Below are 21,678 nucleotides of genomic sequence, written 5' to 3'. Positions count from 1 at the left end.
GCATGAAATAGCAATCAAGAAATGAAGGCAGTTAAACGTTTCAAGTCTGCTCTCGTGCCCTGTTGTGCAAATTCATCTTATCATTCAATGTGCTACAATGTACAATTTAAAACTGTAACATCAGGCTCTTCATCATCCACAACCATTGAAACACCACAAACCCACGCATAGCACCCATGTGAAGCTCTTAATTTCGCATAGCGTGACGTCTTAAAAATAAAAACACAACAATCTACGGTCGACGCTGTTGACTAATGTGACTTCAGCTTGTGGGCGGAGAATTGTATTGCTATGGCAACTGTAAACAAGAAGTTGAAACCGTCTGGAAGCTGGCATCCAATACAATGAATATAGCTAAGCGTCAGTTCTAAATCCGCATTATTTCTTTGCGCTATCCATATATCTAAAACGTCTAACGCAGCAGCGAAAATGAAGAAGCCAACTGTTAAAGTAACTCCGTAAGTCAAGTTGTTACGTAAACAATCTATAATAATTAGCAACATAGCTAGGATAGCTACGCAAATAAGTTAGCTGGTAACATTAACGTTAACCTTGAGTTTACGTTATGTCTATATAAGCTCAATTTAGCCGAGCCCACAAAAGTTATCGACTAAGTGAACGTAACTAGTAAGTTACCCTACGTCAATTTTCTAGCTTGCTACCTAGCATGGACTAGCATTTGACAAATAGCTAGCCGTTTAACTTTTGTGTAAGCAAACGTTAACTTTATTAAACGTGACTTATTGATTATAACCAACTAACATGAGATATTAATCAGATCTTTGACAGTTTCAGCTATAAAAATGTCATTTTACTATTAAACCTAATTTGAATCTATCTGCAATCAACTCGATTTGCCTGAATGTATGACTTTGCAGACTATCTGTTGACTACATAAGTTATTACGTTGATCTGACTAACGTTATAGTTACTTTTTTAGGTCCTCCAGAGCAACAAATGTATCTACATCAGGGATTCTCCGCATTAACCAAAGCACGACTAACACAAGTCGTGCAGCTGCTTCAGTTACCCGGAAAAGTTTCAGTTTAGCAGGAGACAGCAAACTTCTTGATAAAAGCTCACACCAAACTGCGAAGCGTGTTGTTCAGGTAAGTTAGCGAACCATTAATAAAGAAAATGGGTAAAAGTTGATAGTTTGAATGAATGTAGCAGTTCTGTTAGTCTCTACGAAATTCAAACTCTAAGTATTAGAAATAAAGAAGCATCTGGTAATGCTGACTGATTTTTAACGTACTTTGCTCTTCCAAAGGTTTTTGATGACAGTGGCAAAGTTGTCACACCTCAGCCTCTCTACCATGCAGACCCTGGTGCTGTGTCCAAACTGAGCAAAATCTTCACAGGCCATGATGTCTCCGGTGCTACTGCCTCAGATTTCTTCTCTATCACATACCAGACAACCAATGCAAGCTCTGCTGGGCCTTTTACCAAGTAATACACTCAGCATGTGTTTGGAAAACGCAGAATACTTCATTACTGCAGTCCTGCTCACTGGTGGTGACTCATTGATACATTCATTTCAGGTCAGTTTTTGGAAGCAGCACAATGTCAAGATCAAGCCAGTCCACCATGGGATCGCTGAGTGATGAAACGGAGGATCCTTCTTCCAAACGTTACATTTCTAATAGCCTTTCTGGTAATCATCTCCTTCTGCGCTCAGCAAATATTTATAGTTAATATTACACAATGGTGATTAAATTATAGAATTATTGTCATATATGTTGTGAATACAGGATGTTTAATGGGATGTTCTCTTTTTTTTTGCATTCATAGATGTACAAGTCAGGAGGGAGGAGGTGAAAGAGCAAATTAGAGAAGACATGTTGGATGATGTAGTGGATAGACATTTAAGTGAAACAGATACTATCTGGTTACTGGACTTGCCTGGCATTTCTGTGTCTGTGGAGTCAGAGGAGGCTGCAACTGTGACGTAGGTACCCATTTATTTTAACAATATAAATCATTGCTTGCAGTGATTCATGTGACGTACCTTTGCTTCCTGCCACTTTTAAAATGTAGCTGCCATTAATTGTTAATTTGGGGGTGCACACTTTAAAAAGTAAATTTCCTGGAATGGCATTTTGTTTTTGTTTTTACAGAGAGAAAAACAAGGAATACACAGAGCTGTGTCAAAACAAAATGGGGAATGACAAATATGTGGAAAGAATGATGCAGACTTTCAACGGAGCCCCAAAATCCAAACAGGTCCAGAGTGAGACGATCGCCATGGTGGATACTGGTAACCGCATCTATTATATTCTTGTTTGCTAGCCACAATTTGGTGGTGAATGTATACTGCATGATTGCTGAGGCTTTTACATGCACATATGAAGTATGATTAACGCAGTGCACCTCCTACAGGCATTACCGTGACCACCTGGGACATGTATGACACTTTTTCCTCCATTGGGGTCAGTGAGGCCGCAAAGTCGACAGAGAAAGAGAAGCCAAGCGGCCTTGAGGCTGTCTCAGAGCACAGGCCCGATGCAGCCAGAAGTTCAGAGAGCGCCACGCCCGTCACCAGCAGCATCATAAGCACAGGCAACCAACGATTTGACCATTTTTGTGATAGATGTTATTCATGTCATCATTCCTTTTGAGGTATTTGAATATTTGCATTTTAGGAAGTAGCTCCAGTTCACATGGAGAGGCAGATGCTTTCATTGAGACCAAAGATGAAGTGGACCCTCAGCTGATTCTGCAGTCTGAGAAGTTTCAGCACAGTTTGTTTATAATGGAGAGGATTCTCCTTGAGAACATCTTGCAGCCCAAGTTGGCAGCCTATAGACAGCTCCCCATCCTGGAAGGTGATTTTTTTTCTACACTGTGCACTGTTTGATTGGCTTCATTACGTAGATTTCAGATGAGGGGATTTGTTGTGAATAGAGACTTGAGAAAAACCATGTTTTGTAATTCATTGAATACAATACAGAAAATAAATTTAATAAATTGTGGATAATTGAATCTTGACTATGACAAAGATTCAAATGTGGTAAGGGGACTTGTGGGTCCATGGAAGTACAGCTTCTTAAAAATAGAACTTTCTTTGACTATTTGAACAGTGTTCAAAGTGATATTACAGTTACAACTTTGCTTTTGAATTGTTTCATGTTCCGTAGATCCATATAGTGAAATGGGCAGTGAGGATGCTGGCAAAGATGTAGAGAAAGAGGAAGGCCCTCTGACACCTGCTCTGGAGCGTTTGTGGTCCTACAGCTGTGTGCACACTGCAGGTCTGAGCATCACCAGCATGACCTGGAACAAGCGCAACCCGGTACACATTCATGTTCCCACTCACTTTCACAGGATAACTGCAGATCATATACAGTATACCCTTATGCTCTTACTACAGCTTGATAAATTCCTCATCTTATGCATCTTTTGAGCATGTATTTTTTGGCTTGTGTCTGTTGTTCACTGAGAAGACCAGCCATCATCACTAGTCACAATTTATGTAGGTGAACTAATACTCAATATCAGACCAATATTTCAGTGAGAACCTTATTATACTCATAATGGCTATATTGGGGCCAAAATCATGCGTATATTAAGCTGGCCATTCTCAGTAGTTGGCCAGTCTCATGCTTAACTGAACAATAGCATGAATACAATATAAGCCAATAAGTCCTTGAAGTCCTTGAGAATTACCTCTTGGATGGGGAGTGCAGTTCAAACACAGTTCAAGGATCCAAGTTTCATTGGCAACTGTTGCTGAGAGGGCCACCCACAAATGGCCGTAGTGTTTCCTATGGGTGAAGTGGGTGCCAATTTAAGATGGTTAGTCTGTGCCCTCCTCATGTAGAACACCATAATTTCACTGGACAGGGACTAATCCTTACAATAGCACATTCAACCATAAAATAATTTTCGTAAGAAATTGCATAATACAAACATGAACCAGAACTTTGTATATTGACTTTCTTTTCCTTTTTGTCTTATCACATTTTATTTCCTATTCCAGGATCTTTTGGCTGTGGGTTATGGGACCTTTGAATTTAAAGAAGATAAACCTGGGCTAGTCTGTTGCTGGTCTCTGAAAAATCCCATGGTATGAACAATAATTAAGCATTGCACTTTAAATAAGATTTAAGACTATTTATTGTTGTAAGCTTTGTGAATAGGACTTTAACCATCTGTACGTAATTATGGCTTGCATGTTTGGGCACGTCTAGAATTAAAATTAAACTTTTGACCAGGAGGCCAGCCCTGGAGTGAGGATTTTATTACTCATTTCAAAGCTTGCTAATCTGCCTTTCAGAACCATAAGCAGAAGAACAGCATAAAACTGGGCTGACTAATTCTGTTCCTGGAGATCTATCCTGTAGGTTTTCATTACAACCCTAATTTGACACACCCAATTCTACTAATAAGCAGCTCAATGAGAGTTCTAGCTATTGAATGAGGTGTGTTTTGTTAGGGTTGAAGTGAAAACCTAGAGTAGGGATCATCAACTCTGGTCCTCGAATTCAAATCCAGCCCTGGTAAAAAATTTTTTAGCTATAAGCTACGTTGTATGCTTAAAACCAGCGGTTTTGGCGGTTATAATACACATTTCTTGCCTCATTTTTATTCTAAGAAAGACTTTAGCAACATTTATTGCAGAAATGACGAAACTAAAAACTTGATTTGTGAGCTTGGCTCATCCCCACTGAATACCTGAGTTACTGACAGCTGTCCTGTGTTTGTCCTGTGATGTCAGTGGCCGGAGCGAATGTTCCAGTGTGGCAGTAGTGTGACTGCGCTGGACTTTTCTGCAAACAACAGCAGCCAGCTGGCCGTTGGGATGAGAGACGGGACCGTAGCCACATACAGCGTGCAGAGTAACGACCAAACACAAGTCGTCGACAGCAGGTGGTGCTGTTTCCTTGAAGGGGGAACTCTCCCAAGCTTTTCCACTGCTCACTGTGCGACATTCCATATCCATAAAAGCTACTGAAATTACCAGTATTACCAAATTACCTATACTACATGTGTTTTTTCAGTGAAAACACTTATCGTGTCAATTTGTGTCATATTTTTCTATTTATTAGTTTACTTGTAAGGAGCAAGCACAGAAAACATTAACAACTCCGGTATGGTCTGTAGCAGTGCTACGGCCTGTAGTGTAGTGGTTAAGGTACATGACTGGGACCCGCAAGGTCAGTGGTTCGATCCCCGGTATAGCCACACACAGCCGTTGGGCCCTAGAGCAAGGCCCTTAACCCTGCATTGTTCCAGGGGAGGATTGTCTCCTGCTTAGTCTAATCAACTGAACGTCACTCTGGATAAGAGCGTCTGCCAAATGCCAATAATGTAATGTAATTGTATACTGTGCATGTGTTTCTAGCCATATTTTCTATATAATATAGTTACGTTAACTTAATCTAATTAAGAGCCACTTTTGTAATTATTTTTGAAAAACAAAACAGTCATACTGAAAGGAATATTTACAAATGTCCACATGAAAATGTCCATGGCCATGGATCAGGGAACAGTTTGGGTTTATTGAGAGGCAAAGAAAATGGCATTTTGGTGAAGGCGCATTTTGTGTGTATCTGTGCTTCCCAGGGACTGCAGCCACAAGCACTCTGGCATGGTGTGGCAGGTGAAGTGGATTAACATGGAGAGGGCCGTGATGGCCGAGGACAAAGGCGAGGCCCTCATTTCAGTGTCCGCGGATGGAAGGCTCTGCAAGTGGTTCATGAGGAAAGGCCTGGAATGCATCGGTAAACCTTTACGATCCTCCTGCTTGCTTAACCAAATCTCACATCACATGAATAGGTCACAGCGTCGCCGTATGTCACCTCCTGAGACACTGCGTCCTCAAACAAGGACATAACATTTTCTGAGCTCTATACAGTATTTCCCAACATAAGGGCCATTCAATTAAATTCTAATAAAATATATTTTTGACAGTATTTTTACTGCAATGTTTTTGTCATCCAAGACAGAGTATGTAAAAAATATTAAATACTTTTAAGTTAAAAGAAAAAAGACCACATTCGGAATGGGCTACTGTATTCTTCAAGGGTTCCAATTGTATCTGTGCGGTCATGCTAGGACTCGGAACCGTAATGTCCTCTAGGGTCCTCATCACACTTGTCCCTGTGTTCCATCTGCACTTCATTGTACGTCGCTCTGGATAAGAGCTTCTGCTAAATGCGTGTAATGTTATGTAATGTACTGCATAAAACGTATATTTTGATGAGAGATTTGTTCCCACAGACATGATGAAGCTGAAAAGAACGGAAACATCCAAAAAGGCAGAGGAGAAGGAGGGGAAGGGCGAGGTGCTGATCTCGCGACAGGCACCGGGGCTGTGCTTCGATTTCCACACAGAGGCAAGTGTCACACTGGCCCCGACAGTTTCACTTTTACACTGTAGCCTTTTAGAAACCAGGAGGGGAGTCTGTACGGGCAAGCACTTTCACTTTCAAACACCGCCTCGTTGCGTTACATACAAGTGCATTTCATGTGTATTTTCATTCTCACTGGTTTCTACGTTTTCAGGATACAATGAACTACCTGGTCGGCACGGAGGAAGGTTATATTCACAAGTGCTCATGTTCATACAATGAACAATATATGGACACATACAGGCAGCATGAAGTAAGTGTGGTTGATTTATAATATTATAATCCGCACACTCCCTTTATATAGACTTGAATACGTGCAGCGTTTCATTACATTACCCTGACAGCATGTCCGTATGTTCATGACGTCACCTCCATCTCGCGCTGCACATTTTCCCTCCTTCAGGGGCCTCTGTACAGGATCACATGGTCTCCGTTTTGCCCAGACATCTTCCTCAGCTGTGCAGCAGACTGTGCTGTCCAGCTATGGAGGCAGGACTTGATGCGGCCTATTCTACGCTTCATGTCTGGCCAGAGGGCCGTGTTCGACGTCGTGTGGTCCCCGAAGTGGGCCACCGTCTTCGGCACGATCAACGACGACAGGGTGGAGATCTGGAACCTGGGCTCCTGCATGTGAGCGCCCTCCATCAAAATCTCACAAACATTTATATAGCGCCTTTATCCAAAGGGCTGTACAATTGATGCTTCTCATTCACCCATTCATTCACACTCACACACCAACAGCGATTGGCTGCCATGCAAGGCACTAACCAGTTCATCAGGAGTATTTGGGGGTTAGGTCTCTTGCTCAGGGGCACTTTGACACACATCGATCGAACCGGCAACCCTCCGACTGCCAGACAACTGCTCTTACCAACCGAGCCAATGTCACCCACATAAAAGAAATAAGGCAAAAAAGGAATAGGTCAAAAAAAAGTTCATGATAATACAGTGTCACTTGTGTTGCTAATACAGTGTTAATACAGTGTCACCTGTGTATGTATATCAGCTTCCAACTGAAATAAATGCATCTTATCGTCTCAGCCTGGATCCCACCATCGTGAGCTTGGCTAGCCCAGGGGTAAAATTTACCTCACTCCTGTTTGCCACTGATACAGACTGTGTTCTGGTGGGGGACAGTGAAGGCCAGGTCAGTGTCTACCAGCTGAAGAACCTGGAAATCGGAGAAGGCCCCCAGGTAAGACTGACGCAAGCACAATCCACAGATGACACATGCAACTTATAATAGTACCGTAGAACAACAGAGGTTCAAATGGGGGTTGTTTGGAACTCTGAAAGGTTCCTGATTTCAAAAGTGAAGACAAAATACACCAGTTATAATTTGAATAATTTATTGGGACTTGCAATACTCTAGCCGTATTTTTATGGAGACTCTCATTGCGCAGTTATAAATCTTTTTAGAAGTTGATAACCAATAAAGCCATAAGCGGGATCACATTTGATCAACATTCTTTTTTTTTGTCGGTTTTTCAAAAGACCGCACAAGACGCCACATAGTAATAGCCTGTTTGTCGCCATCAGTTGTTAGCAAAAAATGCTAAAGTCTTGTGTCCCTAAAAGCAGAGGCATTACAAATAAAGAATGCCTATGTCAATTACATGTGTTAATTACACATTGAAACCGTTGAAATACGTATGGTTTGAAGGATACATGGACCAGACAGCGAAGTGAATTTTTTTCTGTGGAATCGTTACCTCCAGCTTTCTTATTTCAAACTTTTTTCAATACGACGAATAGCATTGCTTCCTTAATATTGTTGTCATGGTCCATCCAGACTAATGATGTACCCTTTGTAGCTAAAAGTCTAGAGGATTACACTTAGTGTCGACAGTGGTAAATTTAACTTCTTACTGAATAGTCTTCTCTCCTTGCAGGTGGACACATTAGAAGAAATAATTAGGTCAACCCTCTCCAGTCGGCACTAACAATACCAACAGCTAGTAAATGGCATGCTGGTTTGGGAAAATGCGGCTTTGTACCATAAATACTACATTGTTGATACAATTACCATATCCATTTTGTCATTGTCATAAAAGTAATATCTGTTAAATCAGAAAAGAGCCAGACAGACTGTATCCTTTCAGAATGTGATTACTGGAACATGTATCTGCTCTGACCCTGTTGTTTAACCTCTTGCACTCAACAAAATAAATAAATTGCAAAAAAGACCAAGAAAATAAGTATACAGTACAACCTTGCAGTGCGAGTGCACCAGTCTACGAGTAATTTGTTGTACGAGCCGAGGCTCGTGCAAATTTTTGTCTTGAAGTACGAGTGGAAATCCACAGTACGAGCGAGGTTCATACAGCGACTGCTAGTTGGTGCTGAGCTCGCACACGCTCTCCCAACAAGTGCGGCCACCGCTCGCTCAGTTCACGCGGATATTTAAGGTAATTAAATTAATAAAACCAGTTTACATGATTTCTTTTGCATTCTCTTTTACTGTTATTATGTTTTCATAATTGTCATTTTTCTTGTAACTACACCTTTTCTGTTTTAAAACCCATAAAAAAGATTTTTGGGTGATTTTTGGGAGTTGGAACGGATTAATTATATTTAAATTAATTTAAATGGGGAAAATTCATTTGTAAAACGAGTAAATCATAAAACGAACTCGGTCATGAACGAATGAAACTTGTACTGTGAAGTATCACTGTACTGTCTTTTGGGATCTGACCTTGATTATCTGTGCTTCTACACTAATAAAAAGGTCTAGTTTCATGCTCAAAATGTGTGTATAGTCATGAAAGGGAGTAGTCAGTTAAACATGACAGACTAGTTTTATCTGGAGTCAATTGCACATTCAATATAAGCTAAGTTAGTCTGGCCAGTTTGGTGATATACAGTGTACATCACTGGCAGGAGCCATGGAAACATTGATGTGATTGTGACCAATCCTAGAGTTGTTTGCCATGAGAGGTAATTCATGGACTCTAAATGAGCTAATTGCAATACTCTTTGGCAGATTACTACAATAAACAGAAAATCATTGCTCCACATTTTTCAAAATGCCAGTTGTATGTGAACCATTTCTCTCCTTGACATTTAGAGAGTATTTTCATTGCCAAGATTCTCAGGAAAAAACAACACTGAATGCTCTTGAAGCAGACCTCAACTGTTCTTAACTTTGAAAGTACTGTATGCGTCACAATGTAAAAAGTGTATAATATTATTTTACATTCATATAATCTTTCAGTCGACCTTAAATAAATGTTAAATTACTTTGAAATACTGCATGTGTCACAATGTGAAAAGTGTATATTATTTTACATTCATATAATCTTTCAGTTGACCTTAAATAAATGCTACATTTAAAAAATATGCAGTATGTATTCAAAATGTAGGGAAATTCTGCAGAGAACATGATAAATCATGTAAAATAATAAAAGGTTTCCTGGGGCTAGTCTGGTGTATGTGACCCGATTAGCCTTGCATTACAGTTGGCCAATAGCTATCAAACCATTAAACTTCAGCATCTGAGAGTATATGGCTTTTCCTAAAATTAAATTTTCTGTTTGCGTTATACTGATATTTGCCTGATACAAGTCTTTCGGGATCCACATATGGCTTTGTTAAAGATGACTGGAGACATAAAGCGATTAGGCTGCGTGAGCAGGAGGTTTGAGGGGGACAGGAGGGTCGGAGGAGGACCGGACCAATGACCGGATGAGGAAGGTAGCAGAGCCGTGTATATATGGAGCTGTGGCAATGCCACACTGCAGCGCTGTTAGTGTGTGAGAGAGAGAGCAGCTACAGAGGCCCAGAAGCCACTTTGAGGATGATGGCGCTGCTGCCCTTGCTGGTGTTGTGCGCCCTCAGTTCGGTGTGCACCCCGGTGCAGGGTGAGGTGAAAGCCATCAAGCTGTGTGGCCGCGGGTTCATCCGCGCTATCGTTTATACCTGCGGCGGATCCAGGTGGAGGAGGATTCTCAATGAACCGGCCCTACCAGGTCAGTTCACATCTCGTCTCGTCTGATAAGATATTAATGATAGTACATCAAATCTGTTTTACATCATTCTGAAACAAATGAGCCAACTTCAAAAGCTAATTTGACTTCTGCATGATATTCGGTTTTTGGATTCTTTGTTGTGAACTATTGCCAATAAAATATTACTAAAGCGGCAAAAAACTAATTCTACAAGCGGTTGGTAGAAAACATGTCTCGTTATTGCATTGTGGATCATTTCACCTGCTTACTGTACTGGGAGTTCAGTGTGTGGAACAGAGGTCTAATTGGCTACTGTAACTTGTCACAATCTTTAGTTAAACAGACTATAATCAACAGATTTACAGGAGCAAGAGCACGCTCAATTTTGACAGTCAAATAATATTGGGTCTCTACCAAAATGACTATCCTTCCGATTAAAAAGGCTAAAGGAACTTTCTGGTCCGACCATGAAATAAGTATTATAAAACTTGCCCAAACAGCAGGAATTCCAGCTATTTTTTTTAATTTTGTGATGTTCTAACTTCATTCCCAAATTGTAGTCACTGTTGTTGGCTTATGCGTGCAGGTGTGGGCAGCCTGACTCAGGACAGCTTTGAGTTCCTCAGCACCAGTGCACCAGCTCCTCGGCACAGACGGGACCTGAATGAAAAGCTGATGATCATGTGCTGTCAGGTGGGCTGCAGAAAGAGTGACCTTGTCTTCTTCTGCTGAGGCACCCCAGTGACCACAGACTCTCTCTCCAGGATGCAAACCCACGTCGTTCCATAATCAGAAAGAAAAGAAAATCAATTGAAATATGCTTATTGTCAGTGTCAGACTTGCTAATGTCCATAGTATCAGCAGTGCCGGTAGCCCTGCATTCCTAAAATACAATAATCCAAAGGTACAGTACTTCACATAGATGGCGCACATTATTACATTATAATGTATAAATTGTAATTTAGCAGGACCTCTTTTTTTCTACATTTTATAGACATTTTAATCCAATTTGGACAACTCTGATGGCATGCTTTCTAACTTCAGTGATGGTAGGAATATCACTTAACATTTTTACCTAAAACATTTCAATCAGAATCCCTACCAATTACATTAGCTATATAATTCACAGAATACTTCATGAAGAAAATTGACCAACATTACCCCCAAATAAAAAATCTTTAAAATACTGCATGTGTGCCATCTAAGATACAAGGCACAAGAAAACCAACCATGCAGTACTGAAAACATTCAATGTACCTTATCAATAAACCTAATCAATGTACCTTGTAACTGACCAAATTTAAGTGATACTCCTGGATTGGAGAAAATCATTCAGGACAGTGGTACTGCAGTTCACAGGAAATCCTCTGCCATCGACTACATCCTGGACAAGGTAACTAATCAAGCTGGTCAAAGAGGGGAGGGAGATTGTAAGATAGCCATAGTAACCCAGGGAACCAGTATACCACCATGTGTAATGAAGTACAGTGTGCTTCAGTGGAGCCGTTGTGATTTCCCAGAACTGCAAATCCTGTAGTTAAACTCTCCGAACTTTCCCAGTGAAAGTAACAATAAAATAACAACACTATAGCATATCGTTTCCAGTTCTTTATTTGCATTCTCTTTTGATCTATCAAAATCGGTTCTTTAGCCATGTATTGTAATTTAAAGGAAAACGTGCAGAGACTATTTTTTCATGATAGAAAAGGTGCCGATTCATTACTGTAAACACTTGGCTGAAGTGAATTGTGAACAATGTGGTCAGTCATACCCTTCTTTCATTCTCCTCTGAACCTAGACCTCTCAGAAACCCTCCGAATATTGCCTTCTAATGAACATAGACTGCAAAGGACAAAATTAGAAAATGTTAATATTCCCCACTTTATTCCAAGAAAACTGACATCAACTGACATCTTAAACAGGTATTACATAATAGCCATTCTGTATAATTTTAAAACCTTTGATGGGATTTTTCGAAAAGTACATTTACATTTACATAAAACAATTGCATATTCAGTATCCTGTGCAATGGATAAGATGTAGACACAACTAAATTAAATAACATTTATATAAAAAAGAGAAATTAAAATATTTACAGAGGGTAAAATAAACAGACATTTTACACTAGCCTTTAAGGAGAATAGTATTTATACAGAGGACATTTTTCTTTCGTAGATCCTTCTCACACATTCATAAACAGCAGCTGATCTGTAAAAGTGCTGCAAATTTCCAGAAGTAAATCATAGTTTGTAAAATAGTTATTATCCAGTAAGGCTTTTAAAATAGCCAAAAAACACTAATTCCCAGTTATTTTATTGCAACTAACAATACAATTTTACAAGGAGATAAAAATCTACTGCAGATGCTAACAAATATGTGCCTTTTATAGCCTTGACAGCTGAAAAAGAGCAATGTTAAAAACGTTGTATTATTAAAGCAAGCATTAGGGAAAACACATTTGTTAAAACACATTTACAGCAGTCACGTAACTGAAGTTTGTACCTACTGTACAGAAAGTAATTCAATACCCAATTTTGCATGTAAAACGAGGAAAATATCCAGGTTGCACATATTCAAAAGCCAACAAATACTTCAGTGAAGGAAAAAAAATAAAACTTGCAATAATTTTATTACCAAAATAATACAATTCCAGTGGTCACTGACTAAAAATAACAGAACATTCTTTTGAACAAGAATTAAAAAGCCCATATTGGCAGAGAAAATATAAACACTGAAACAAATACAAAAATGAATGGGCATTTGTGCCTTTTTGCCAAATAAGAGGGTCAATGAAGACATTTAAATAACCATGTTAATATACTTATGTTACCAATGGAACATAACATATTTTGCACCTCTGATATAGTGCATACGACTGAAAGAGAATGGAGACCAACTGCATACTGAAAGAACTGGTTATTACAGTACAGTTCACTTAGTTCCATAGTATGTTATTTGGGCTATTTTCTTAAATACTTAAAGCACTGTCACGCTTTTTTTTAGTTGAGCTTATTTGGATTAAATGCTTAAATTATGTGTGTAGGCATTTTTTTTTTAAATCGCCGGCAGTATAGCCGTTACCTAAATAGGGGGCAAAACTTCTAAGGGCAAACACGTCCAGTGACGTCACTGGACGTGTTTGGCTTCTATCTCCAGCCTGTGTTACCCAGAACTCCACCCTTGAATTCAGAGACTGGTTTATGGGCGGCCACCCATCCAAATGATCACATGACACTCCAACAAAAATACGATAACATTAGCATACAGATTTCACGGAACCTAACTTGGCCAGCCTGAGCAATGAGTCAGCTCTTACTTCGCCGAGTTAGAGGACAAGCTTTTCGATTTTGACAAATCAACCTTACAGTTTTGAACCGGAATTCACAGAGGAAGAATCGCATGAGGGAGAGACTGACAGCGGAGGAACACGGACAACCGAACACGGAGTTTGAATCACTCCCAATAATAACTTTGAACCCTTGCTACATCCTGCAGTACTTCCAACTTCTTCTGCAGCAATAGAATGATTAATTGGAAGAAGTATCCACAACCAAGGGTGTCCAGGAGGGCAACTAAGCAACAAGTACCTAAGTAAATATCTAGCTAACAAGCTCTATCAAAATCTTGGTTGTGGATACTTCTTCCAATGAATCCTCCTATTCCTAGAAGAAGTTGGTAAGTACTGCAGGATGTAGCAAGGGTTCAAAGTTATTATTGGCAGTGATGCAAACTCTGTTCGATTGTCTGTGTTCCTCCGCTGTCTGTCTCTGTCGCTCAAGCAATTGTAAATACCGTTTCAAAACTATAAGGTAGTATTGCTTCAAAATCGAAAAGCTTGTCCTCTAACTCAGCGAAGTCACAGCTGTCCGTCATATCGCTCAGGCTAGCCAAGTTAGGTTCCGTGGTTTTTGTATGCTAACGTTATCATATTTTCTGGGAATGTCTTGTGATCGCCTGGATGGCTGTCCATAAACCAGGCTCTGCATTCAAAGGTTGAGTTTGAGCGGCCGTTACATTCTGGGTAACAGGCTGGAGATAAGCCAAACATGTCTAGTGACGTCACTGGATGTGTTTGCCCTTACACGTTTCACCCCATATTTAGGAAACAGCTACACTCATGGCGATAAAAAAAAATGCATACACGCATAATTTAAGCATTTAATTCAAATAATCTCAACTGAAAAAAGTGTGACAGGAATATTGCCAGGTACGCTGGACACACCACGACCGACGGACTTTTTTGTACCTCATGTGCTCCTGTGTGCACCTTTTAACTTGACAAATGTTTTTTTATTTAAATAGCTACAGCTCCGTTTAAAATGTAGTTTCTGGTCGTGCTGAGCAAAGCAAATGCGTACATGGGTTTTGCAGCTCAGTAATCTGAGATATGTAAAAAGTCAACTCAATTCATACTATTTATTGAGTACTATTGATGAAAATCATCATACGTTAGCATCTGAGGGACTTGATTTCCAGTAACCATAAAAGAGGAAAAATTGAACCAAAATTGCACTGCATGATTTCTAAATATCCTCACAGGAAAATAGAACTTAATTTACAAAATGTCCCTCTGTTGAAGATACAAGCACTGTGTGTGGTATGTTTATTCCCATGAAAATAGACCTCCATACATGCATGTTATCTTACTAATGGTTATGAAAAATAAACATCAATTTCTTAAAGCTATAATGGCATATTGCCGTATTTTGTACAGTTTTTGCGTACGACAGTGACAAATGACAAGTGATGAAAGCAGAATGTCAAGTGATGTGACTTAGCACATAGAAATACTATGTTCCCTTAGTCCCTTTCTTTTCCAGATTTCTACTTTGTAAACAGATGATTTGGGGGATTTCAAATCAGCACAGTGTTATTTTTCTTCTCAAAACAACTTTTATTTCCTTAAAAATATTCAGGTTTACTCAGTGAAAAGACAGTCAGGAGAACACAGAAAACAATAAAAGCATTTTGGTAATCTTTCCTCATTCCTTGCTTTGAGTTTTGCTTCATCTCACAGAGACCATTACCATATGCAAAATAAAGCCATGGATTCAAGCATTTGTGTGTGTTATTAGGTTCATGCTGTAAATGTCAAGGAGTCTGGTACATATACATGGAGGTGACTGGAAAATGTATACAATGTCAAAAGCTGTACATCCATATTTTATGTACAGCTCTGAAAAACACTGCTTTACTAAGCATGATGTACCCCGGTAGATATTTCATCTTTATTTACCCTCACCCATATATAGCTAAATTTTTTGTTACACTTGAGTTAAAAAATTATATCTGAAATAAATAAAAAAATTATACCTTAGCATTTTACTGTACACAGGTTATCCACCTACACAGATAACAAAAAGAATTAAAATATTTATAACTTTAAGGGTCCTAACTCATCGTACCACTGAAATTCTAATATACAGTCATTTTTTACAACAAATCAGTATTATCAATAAATAAAAAATATAATGCTGTAATGTACTCTGACATCTAACACTGCTGTCTGAAGAACAACAGAAAGGCTATGTGACAATACAAGGAAACACCGTACATACTGTATGCCCTTAAGGATATAGTGTATGATTTCTTCAAATATTGTAACTAGAAAAGTATTATTTAATCACTGAAGCTGCCCCTACACTTTTTCCGCTTTATGAAGAGTCCATGGACACCACTGTTCATTTTCAAAGAGCAGACCTCTGCTTGTTTTATGTGGTACTGTATTCTCTCAGTTAAACACAATTAAATATCCATGTCCTGTCCTGTGATGTGTACAAGCCAAAGCCTTTGAGTAGCCCATATAAGCCATTCTCATTTGTTTTAAAGAGACAGTCAACATCTAGGTCAGGTTCATGTGGGCTTCATGTGTGGGTTATGAAACGTTTGTAGGGTGCAAAGCAATGAGAGTCTTTGGCTTTCTTTGAAATCAGTCTTTTTTTCCTGGCATGAAAAATGCTACCTAATTCTAGGTCCTCAAGACTAAATTTGCCCATTTGTCCCATAAAGTAGCCATTGAATCCTGGGTCAGTTTGTGCCCAGGACCAAACCTTTTTCAAACAAAGGAAGTGAAGGGAATCTGCAACAGTGTTTTAATGGAAAATATATTCAATGTACAAAGATCTTCTCTTTCTTCATCAATCTGAATTTGTTAAGGGCACTCAAAGGCATAACCACAAATTTCACTTTTCCCCAAACCATATCGCTGAAATACATTTCATCACATCCCTGAGCACTCATGAATGAACATGCAGAGAGAGCCCCTATATGACCATGTGAATATGTAAAGTGAAACTTTCCAGATTCAGTATGATGTAATGCAGGATCCAGGGTTACTGGCTGCAGTTAGCCACTGCAGTGAAAAGGTTGACAAACACTTTGAGGAAACAGTTGCTAATCTCAAAAAGAAACCCAGGTGTTTCCAGCAATGCAAATGTTCTCAAATGATACATATTACGATAATTACACCTTACACCTTAATTCTATTTTCATGTTAAATAATACTGTTGGACTTGCCTTCGTTATGCAATTTTCATGAAGGTTAAGAGTGTTGGGCAATCTGAAGGGTCCTTAATCTTAATTCCTCACACAATCCAATAAAATGGTCTTCATTGTAATGTTCAGTTGTGCGGATCAATTGTCAGCAATGTATTTTCCTGGAAATGACATAAGCATATATATGCACATACATTTAGATGGCTAAATATATGAAATGTTACTGTAAACCTCTAGACTTACCATCTAATACCCCTATAACATTTAGTTATTTATATGAATGCATTTGACATTCTGAATTCAGACCAATTTATCACTGATAGGTACACCAGTTTGGAGAATTGCTGCACTTATACTCTAGAAATGGGCTTCAGAATTATTGGCACTCTTAATAAGAAAAAAGGCTGTATACTTTATAATAAACACAGATAATAATCTATATGTTATGTTCAACATATGGGGAATGTATTTCAATACATTCGCTTTCATGTTTAATTGTTTTATTTTATTATTCAGTAATCTCAATGTCAAATTGTCAATAATATGGACTGCGGTTCCTTCATTTTTGACAAAACATATGGCTGACCATTGTAGACAGTCACAAGCCACTAAAATACGTTTCTGAAAACATTTGAGGTGAGAAATAAGCAATGCAGTTTATATTCGATCTGCAAGGCCTAGTTTGAAAGTCTGAGAAATCTGAGTTTGGTCTGAGTTTGGCACTACAAGGCTCTTGTTTACATGACTCGTATGACATGTCAGGACCACGCGTAAATGTTGTTCTTACCCAAGAAATAAATACAAATAAGAGAAAATTGCTGAATGTGCCAAGTTCTCTTAAATAACTTGTTTTAAGAGATTTCAGTGATTTAAGAATACATCTGTTCATACAAGTGGTTTTTGTTTTAGGCCCAATGACTCCAAACATCAAAATCCACACATAAATGTGTAAGTGAAAATAACATCCATGTTCTGTAATGGTCATCTCAGTCTCCAGACTTAAATCCCATCAAAAACCTGTGGTCTGAACTGAAGCGCAAACCAAAGGATATTAATGATTCTGAAAAGTTCTGCATGTAGGAATGGTAAAAAATACTTCTCTAACCTTATCACAAATTATGGGAAAAGACTCATGGCTGTCATCTTTGCAAGGAATGTTTGCACAAAGCAATAAACCAGGGTTGTGAAACAGTTTTTTGGGGAAATATATATTTTATTTTAAAAATGTAATACTTTGAATGATTCAACTGAATCATTAATAAAGCACACTACTTTACACATGTTGGAAAAAAAAGAATATGTGAGAAACTTTCCTTTTTTGTGAATATTTTTGAAGGGTGCCAATAATTCTTGAGCCCACTGTATATTTGAAAATGTCTTCCTTTTTTTGAGTGGTTGTATGTGGAACATTACCGCAAACTTTAAACCGATGGACAGAAAAGGACTGAAATGGAAATGCTACTTACAAAACCGTTCATGTCACATTTTCAAAAGACATGGCTGTAAACTACACCCTCTCCCTGGTTTCTGCCTCACTCACCTGCAGCGAACCTCTTTTTGATGAGGGAGAACCTGTATCCACCTCCCACCAGCTGGATATCGCAGCCTGACAGAGTGCTGCCCTCACTGGTGAACTGGAGAACCAGGGCTGAGGGCTTGCTGGGCCCCTCCGTCAGCTGGAACCTGGCCAGGAGCGACCCCACACCTGGGCCCGACAGACAGGGGAGTGGGGGAAGCAATCAGTGCACTTCCAAAAACAGCTTTGGGTCCCTTTCTCAGTTATGAACACTTGGCAGTTGGACAGACAGTGGACTCATTTCTCTCTGTAAGTAATTCTGGGGGGATTTTAACCTTAGTTAAAAAATAGTAGTAGTAGTAGGTACTTTATTGTCCCCGTGGGGAAATTAGTTTTCGGTAGAAAAACATTGTTGGTGGTGTTACATAAAAACAGGCACAGCACATAGAGACAGACATATAACATCAACAGATCAGATCTGAAGTCCAAAATTAATAAAAAAATAAAATAAAAAAAAAACACGGTGCACTATAGCAACTGCTGGTAGTTACGACATATATAACAAAATAAAAGTAGTGCTCTGGCTGGACCCGCTAGACAGAGTTAAACTAAGTGAATAAAATATAAATATAAAAAAATATATAAAATATGTATAAAATATGGGGGTTAGACCTTACCATTCAGGGATTTAATCACCTGTGTGTGGTATGAATGAGATGAGATGGTTCATACTAAGAATCTCATAATCAGGCTTTTGAAGTTGAATTTCACAATATTTTCTGTTTACAGATGCAGAATAGACATCTTGCACAGATGTTTTGGCTATGCCTCTTCAGTGTGCAGCCTGGCATAGTCACAATATCTGTGCAGGATGTCGATTCTACATCTAAAAAAGAAATGGTATAATTATAAAAATTTGAAACTTCATTCATTCATCTCTACCTCAATAATATATATTTGGCTGGCCTCGCTGCAGCTAAAAAGATGCATTGGGTAAAATAGCTTTCTCCAAATTATTTATATGTTAATCAATCATTAGAAATAATTTAGACGGAAAAAAAAATGGGTGCCTGGCATTCAGCAGCTGCTGCTTTTAAGTTTGTATTGATTATCACTCATTCAAATCCATTGTACAATATTCTGTATGATTATATTTCTGAATAAAATACATTTGATCAAAAGAAAATGGTATAATTCAACTTTCAAAGCTTTTTGACTGCATACAATTTTTTCATTTGAGCATACTTTTTTAATGGTTTCGATGCAGCAGCTAGGGTGAGCGAGGTGATTTTTGTTTCAGATTTACCTCAGTAGAATTGAAAGCACCAAGCAATGCAATTGAAATCAAACCATGCTTGGTGAGAGAGCCAGGAGAAAGTGATTTTGTGACAGCAAGCCATGTGGAAACACCAGGGACAATAATGGAAAGGACCATTAGCGGCTGGTGTGGAACAGAGGGTCAGAATAAAGAGAGGCTTTTCCACTGCCTCTGCTGTCTCAGCACTGGGTCAAACAGCTCGCAGTCTGTGCCAGCGCTCAGTGCCGTGTGCTTACTGCGCTCTGACAGTTTTACTTCACTGGTGCCGAGCCAGTTCTCACCCAAACGAAAGCTCTAAAGCGGGGATAACACATTCACCTTCCTTCTAACGGCTAAGTCACAAATGAGACTCCACACAACCACAAATGAGACACAAACACGATTATAATTTACCTCCGTTTTCAGACTTCTGTGAAATATCAGGAATCTTCCACAGGATTCTCTGGTGTTCTGCATTCCTTTGGGGAGATATAAAAATGTGATTTATTGCTTACTTTTCAGTATCAAATAGGTTTCAGTGCAACAAACGATCACTTTGCGTGTCCTGGGCAGGAAGGGCGGTCTCACCACGCAGCTGGGGGAAGCACTGCCTGGAGTTTGGTCACTCCTCCGTCTACAGGGACCAGGAACTGGACGTTGTGGAGGGCCACGGGCGTGGTCATGGCTTCCCCATTGTATTTATAATCTATTCTGACATCTGTGGTCGTGGGTTCACACCGCCAGCTGACCGCCAGGTTCAACGGTGTAGACTGAATACCCTGGGCAGCCACCTGTAAAATCAAACGACCTAGCTGATTTCAACTGTACTCCAGACTCTACTCCGGTTCTTTTCTTTTTCTGCTAGAGGGCTTCTGGATGGATAAGAGATTTGCTCACCTGATATTTCAGCATATCAACATTGTAGTATGTCGCCTGGGGTTTCTGCTCTGCAACTTTCTTTAAATGGATCATGAGGTTTGGCATATTCACCCAAAATTCCTTGGAGTCAGCATTGGATTGTGTGCTATCACTGTGCAAAAACGTAAAAAAAAGTATTTATTTGTGTGCTCCGCATAATAAACAAATGTCAGGTTTCTGTGTCAACTAAGGTTGAGATAAGTAAGCTAATGTAAATATGTGGTTTGGCAGTCTATGGATATAACAGACATGAGACATGAGTACAATATTATTGTACCATATTACAAATGTATATCAAATAGTAATGTACATCTATTTGTACATTCAACACATTTTTGGCAAGCGAGATGTAAGGATGTTGGTTAGACTAATAAGGCAACAAAAACACATATTAGTAATGATAAAGCATCTCTGAATTGGATATTCTCTCATTTGATTTAACAAGCAGGGAGAAAAGGGCATGTGGTGGTTTTACAGCAGTGAAGAGACAGGGTTGTGGATTGGGTTGATGCTGGTGTGTGTGTGTGTGTGTGTGTGTGCGCGCACGTGTGTGTGTGTGTGTGTGTGTGTACAAGAAGGAGTGAGTGCATGTGAGTGCTATCGTGGTGTTTTTACCAGCACAGCAGCTGGGGGTTAGGCAGGACATGCTCCAGCCGGCTGTAGTTTGTTATGCTGAATGTTAGGATGGCCGGGGAGGGGTTATTGGCAAAATGCCTGGTTATCCCGGCTGGAAAGGACAGCACCATCTCCCCCGTGATCTTCACCACACACCTTGAGAGGGAGAGCCAAACACAGCGGTTAGGGCTGGTGGCCAGATTGGAGCCTGGCTGACCCCAACTCCGTATACGTGGCATGACCCGCTGTCCCGTCACTAAGGGCATCTGGGGTAAGTACACCGAGCACACTCAGCAGCTGCACTGTTTTGGGAGAGCACCAAAACGCTTTGTGGCTTCAAAGGACTACATATCTCTCACAACCTTGCTAACAATAAAGTCAACAGCTGGGGGAAAAAAATAGGTATTCTTTCAGAAAAAGTAACTGTCTGTTATGTCTTTTACTATATAATTGTACCTTCCTTCCCAAGCTGACATATTTTCTACTACATCATACCATATCTTGATAGCCTTAGCATATCTTGAAACGTATTACAAC

At 39.5% G+C, this 21,678-nt stretch overlaps 3 protein-coding genes across 5 annotated transcripts in view; 2 read left to right on the top strand and 1 right to left on the bottom strand.

Moving 5' to 3' along the window:
• The first annotated feature begins 327 nt into the window (after positions 1-327).
• Positions 328-9,348, top strand: dnai4 (dynein axonemal intermediate chain 4). Of its 2 annotated transcripts, none has more exons than XR_009708610.1 (17): positions 328-458; positions 941-1,109; positions 1,271-1,449; positions 1,542-1,654; positions 1,792-1,948; positions 2,118-2,257; positions 2,380-2,559; positions 2,643-2,825; positions 3,138-3,292; positions 3,980-4,066; positions 4,718-4,869; positions 5,566-5,723; positions 6,223-6,338; positions 6,508-6,606; positions 6,757-6,983; positions 7,469-7,548; positions 8,246-9,348. XR_009708610.1 is itself a non-coding variant. In XM_061240075.1 (17 exons), exons 1-17 carry the CDS (start codon positions 430-432, stop codon positions 8,294-8,296), a joined length of 2,349 nt encoding a protein of 782 aa, XP_061096059.1. In that variant the 5' UTR covers positions 328-429; the 3' UTR covers positions 8,297-9,348. The 2 variants fall into 2 exon arrangements, 1 of the variants encoding a protein (XP_061096059.1); XM_061240075.1 differs by having other exon boundaries at positions 7,395-7,548.
• An 804-nt stretch (positions 9,349-10,152) lies between these two features.
• insl5a (insulin-like 5a) lies at positions 10,153-11,347 on the top strand. Its single transcript, XM_061238907.1, has 2 exons — positions 10,153-10,325; positions 10,861-11,347. The coding sequence occupies exons 1-2, from the start codon at positions 10,153-10,155 to the stop codon at positions 11,030-11,032; spliced, it is 345 nt and encodes a 114-aa protein (XP_061094891.1). The 3' UTR covers positions 11,033-11,347.
• Positions 11,348-16,378: 5,031 nt separating this feature from the next.
• The window catches only part of sgip1a (SH3GL interacting endocytic adaptor 1a), a 62,529-nt gene continuing 57,229 nt past the window's right edge, over positions 16,379-21,678 (bottom strand). For both annotated transcript variants that reach the window (XM_061239479.1, XM_061239478.1), the window contains 6 exons: positions 21,142-21,297; positions 20,506-20,638; positions 20,197-20,399; positions 20,023-20,087; positions 18,336-18,500; positions 16,379-16,956 (listed from right to left, as the gene is read on the bottom strand). In XM_061239479.1, the coding sequence (XP_061095463.1) occupies positions 16,934-16,956; positions 18,336-18,500; positions 20,023-20,087; positions 20,197-20,399; positions 20,506-20,638; positions 21,142-21,297 (745 nt within the window). In that variant the 3' untranslated portion in view covers positions 16,379-16,933. The remainder of the gene's footprint in view (positions 16,957-18,335; positions 18,501-20,022; positions 20,088-20,196; positions 20,400-20,505; positions 20,639-21,141; positions 21,298-21,678) is intronic.

Source organism: Conger conger, chromosome 4, assembly GCF_963514075.1.
Source record: "Conger conger chromosome 4, fConCon1.1, whole genome shotgun sequence".
Classification (NCBI taxonomy): Eukaryota; Metazoa; Chordata; class Actinopteri; order Anguilliformes; family Congridae; genus Conger; species Conger conger.
The sequence above is the reverse complement of the archived record's forward strand: the minus strand, read 5'-3'. Positions and strand labels throughout refer to the sequence as shown.

Excerpts from the sequence above, each read along its gene's own strand:
- dnai4 (XM_061240075.1), top strand. The coding sequence starts at position 430 with ATGAAGAAGCCAACTGTTAAAGTAACTCC. Across the intron at positions 1,949-2,117 it reads GAGGAGGCTGCAACTGTGAC|AGAGAAAAACAAGGAATACA; the intron begins GTAGGTACCCAT and ends TTGTTTTTACAG. Across the intron at positions 6,984-7,394 it reads TGGAACCTGGGCTCCTGCAT|CCTGGATCCCACCATCGTGA; the intron begins GTGAGCGCCCTC and ends TTATCGTCTCAG.
- insl5a (XM_061238907.1), top strand. The coding sequence starts at position 10,153 with ATGGCGCTGCTGCCCTTGCTGGTGTTGTGCGCCCTCAGTTCGGTGTGC. Across the intron at positions 10,326-10,860 it reads GAACCGGCCCTACCAGGTCA|TCACTGTTGTTGGCTTATGC; the intron begins GTTCACATCTCG and ends CCCAAATTGTAG.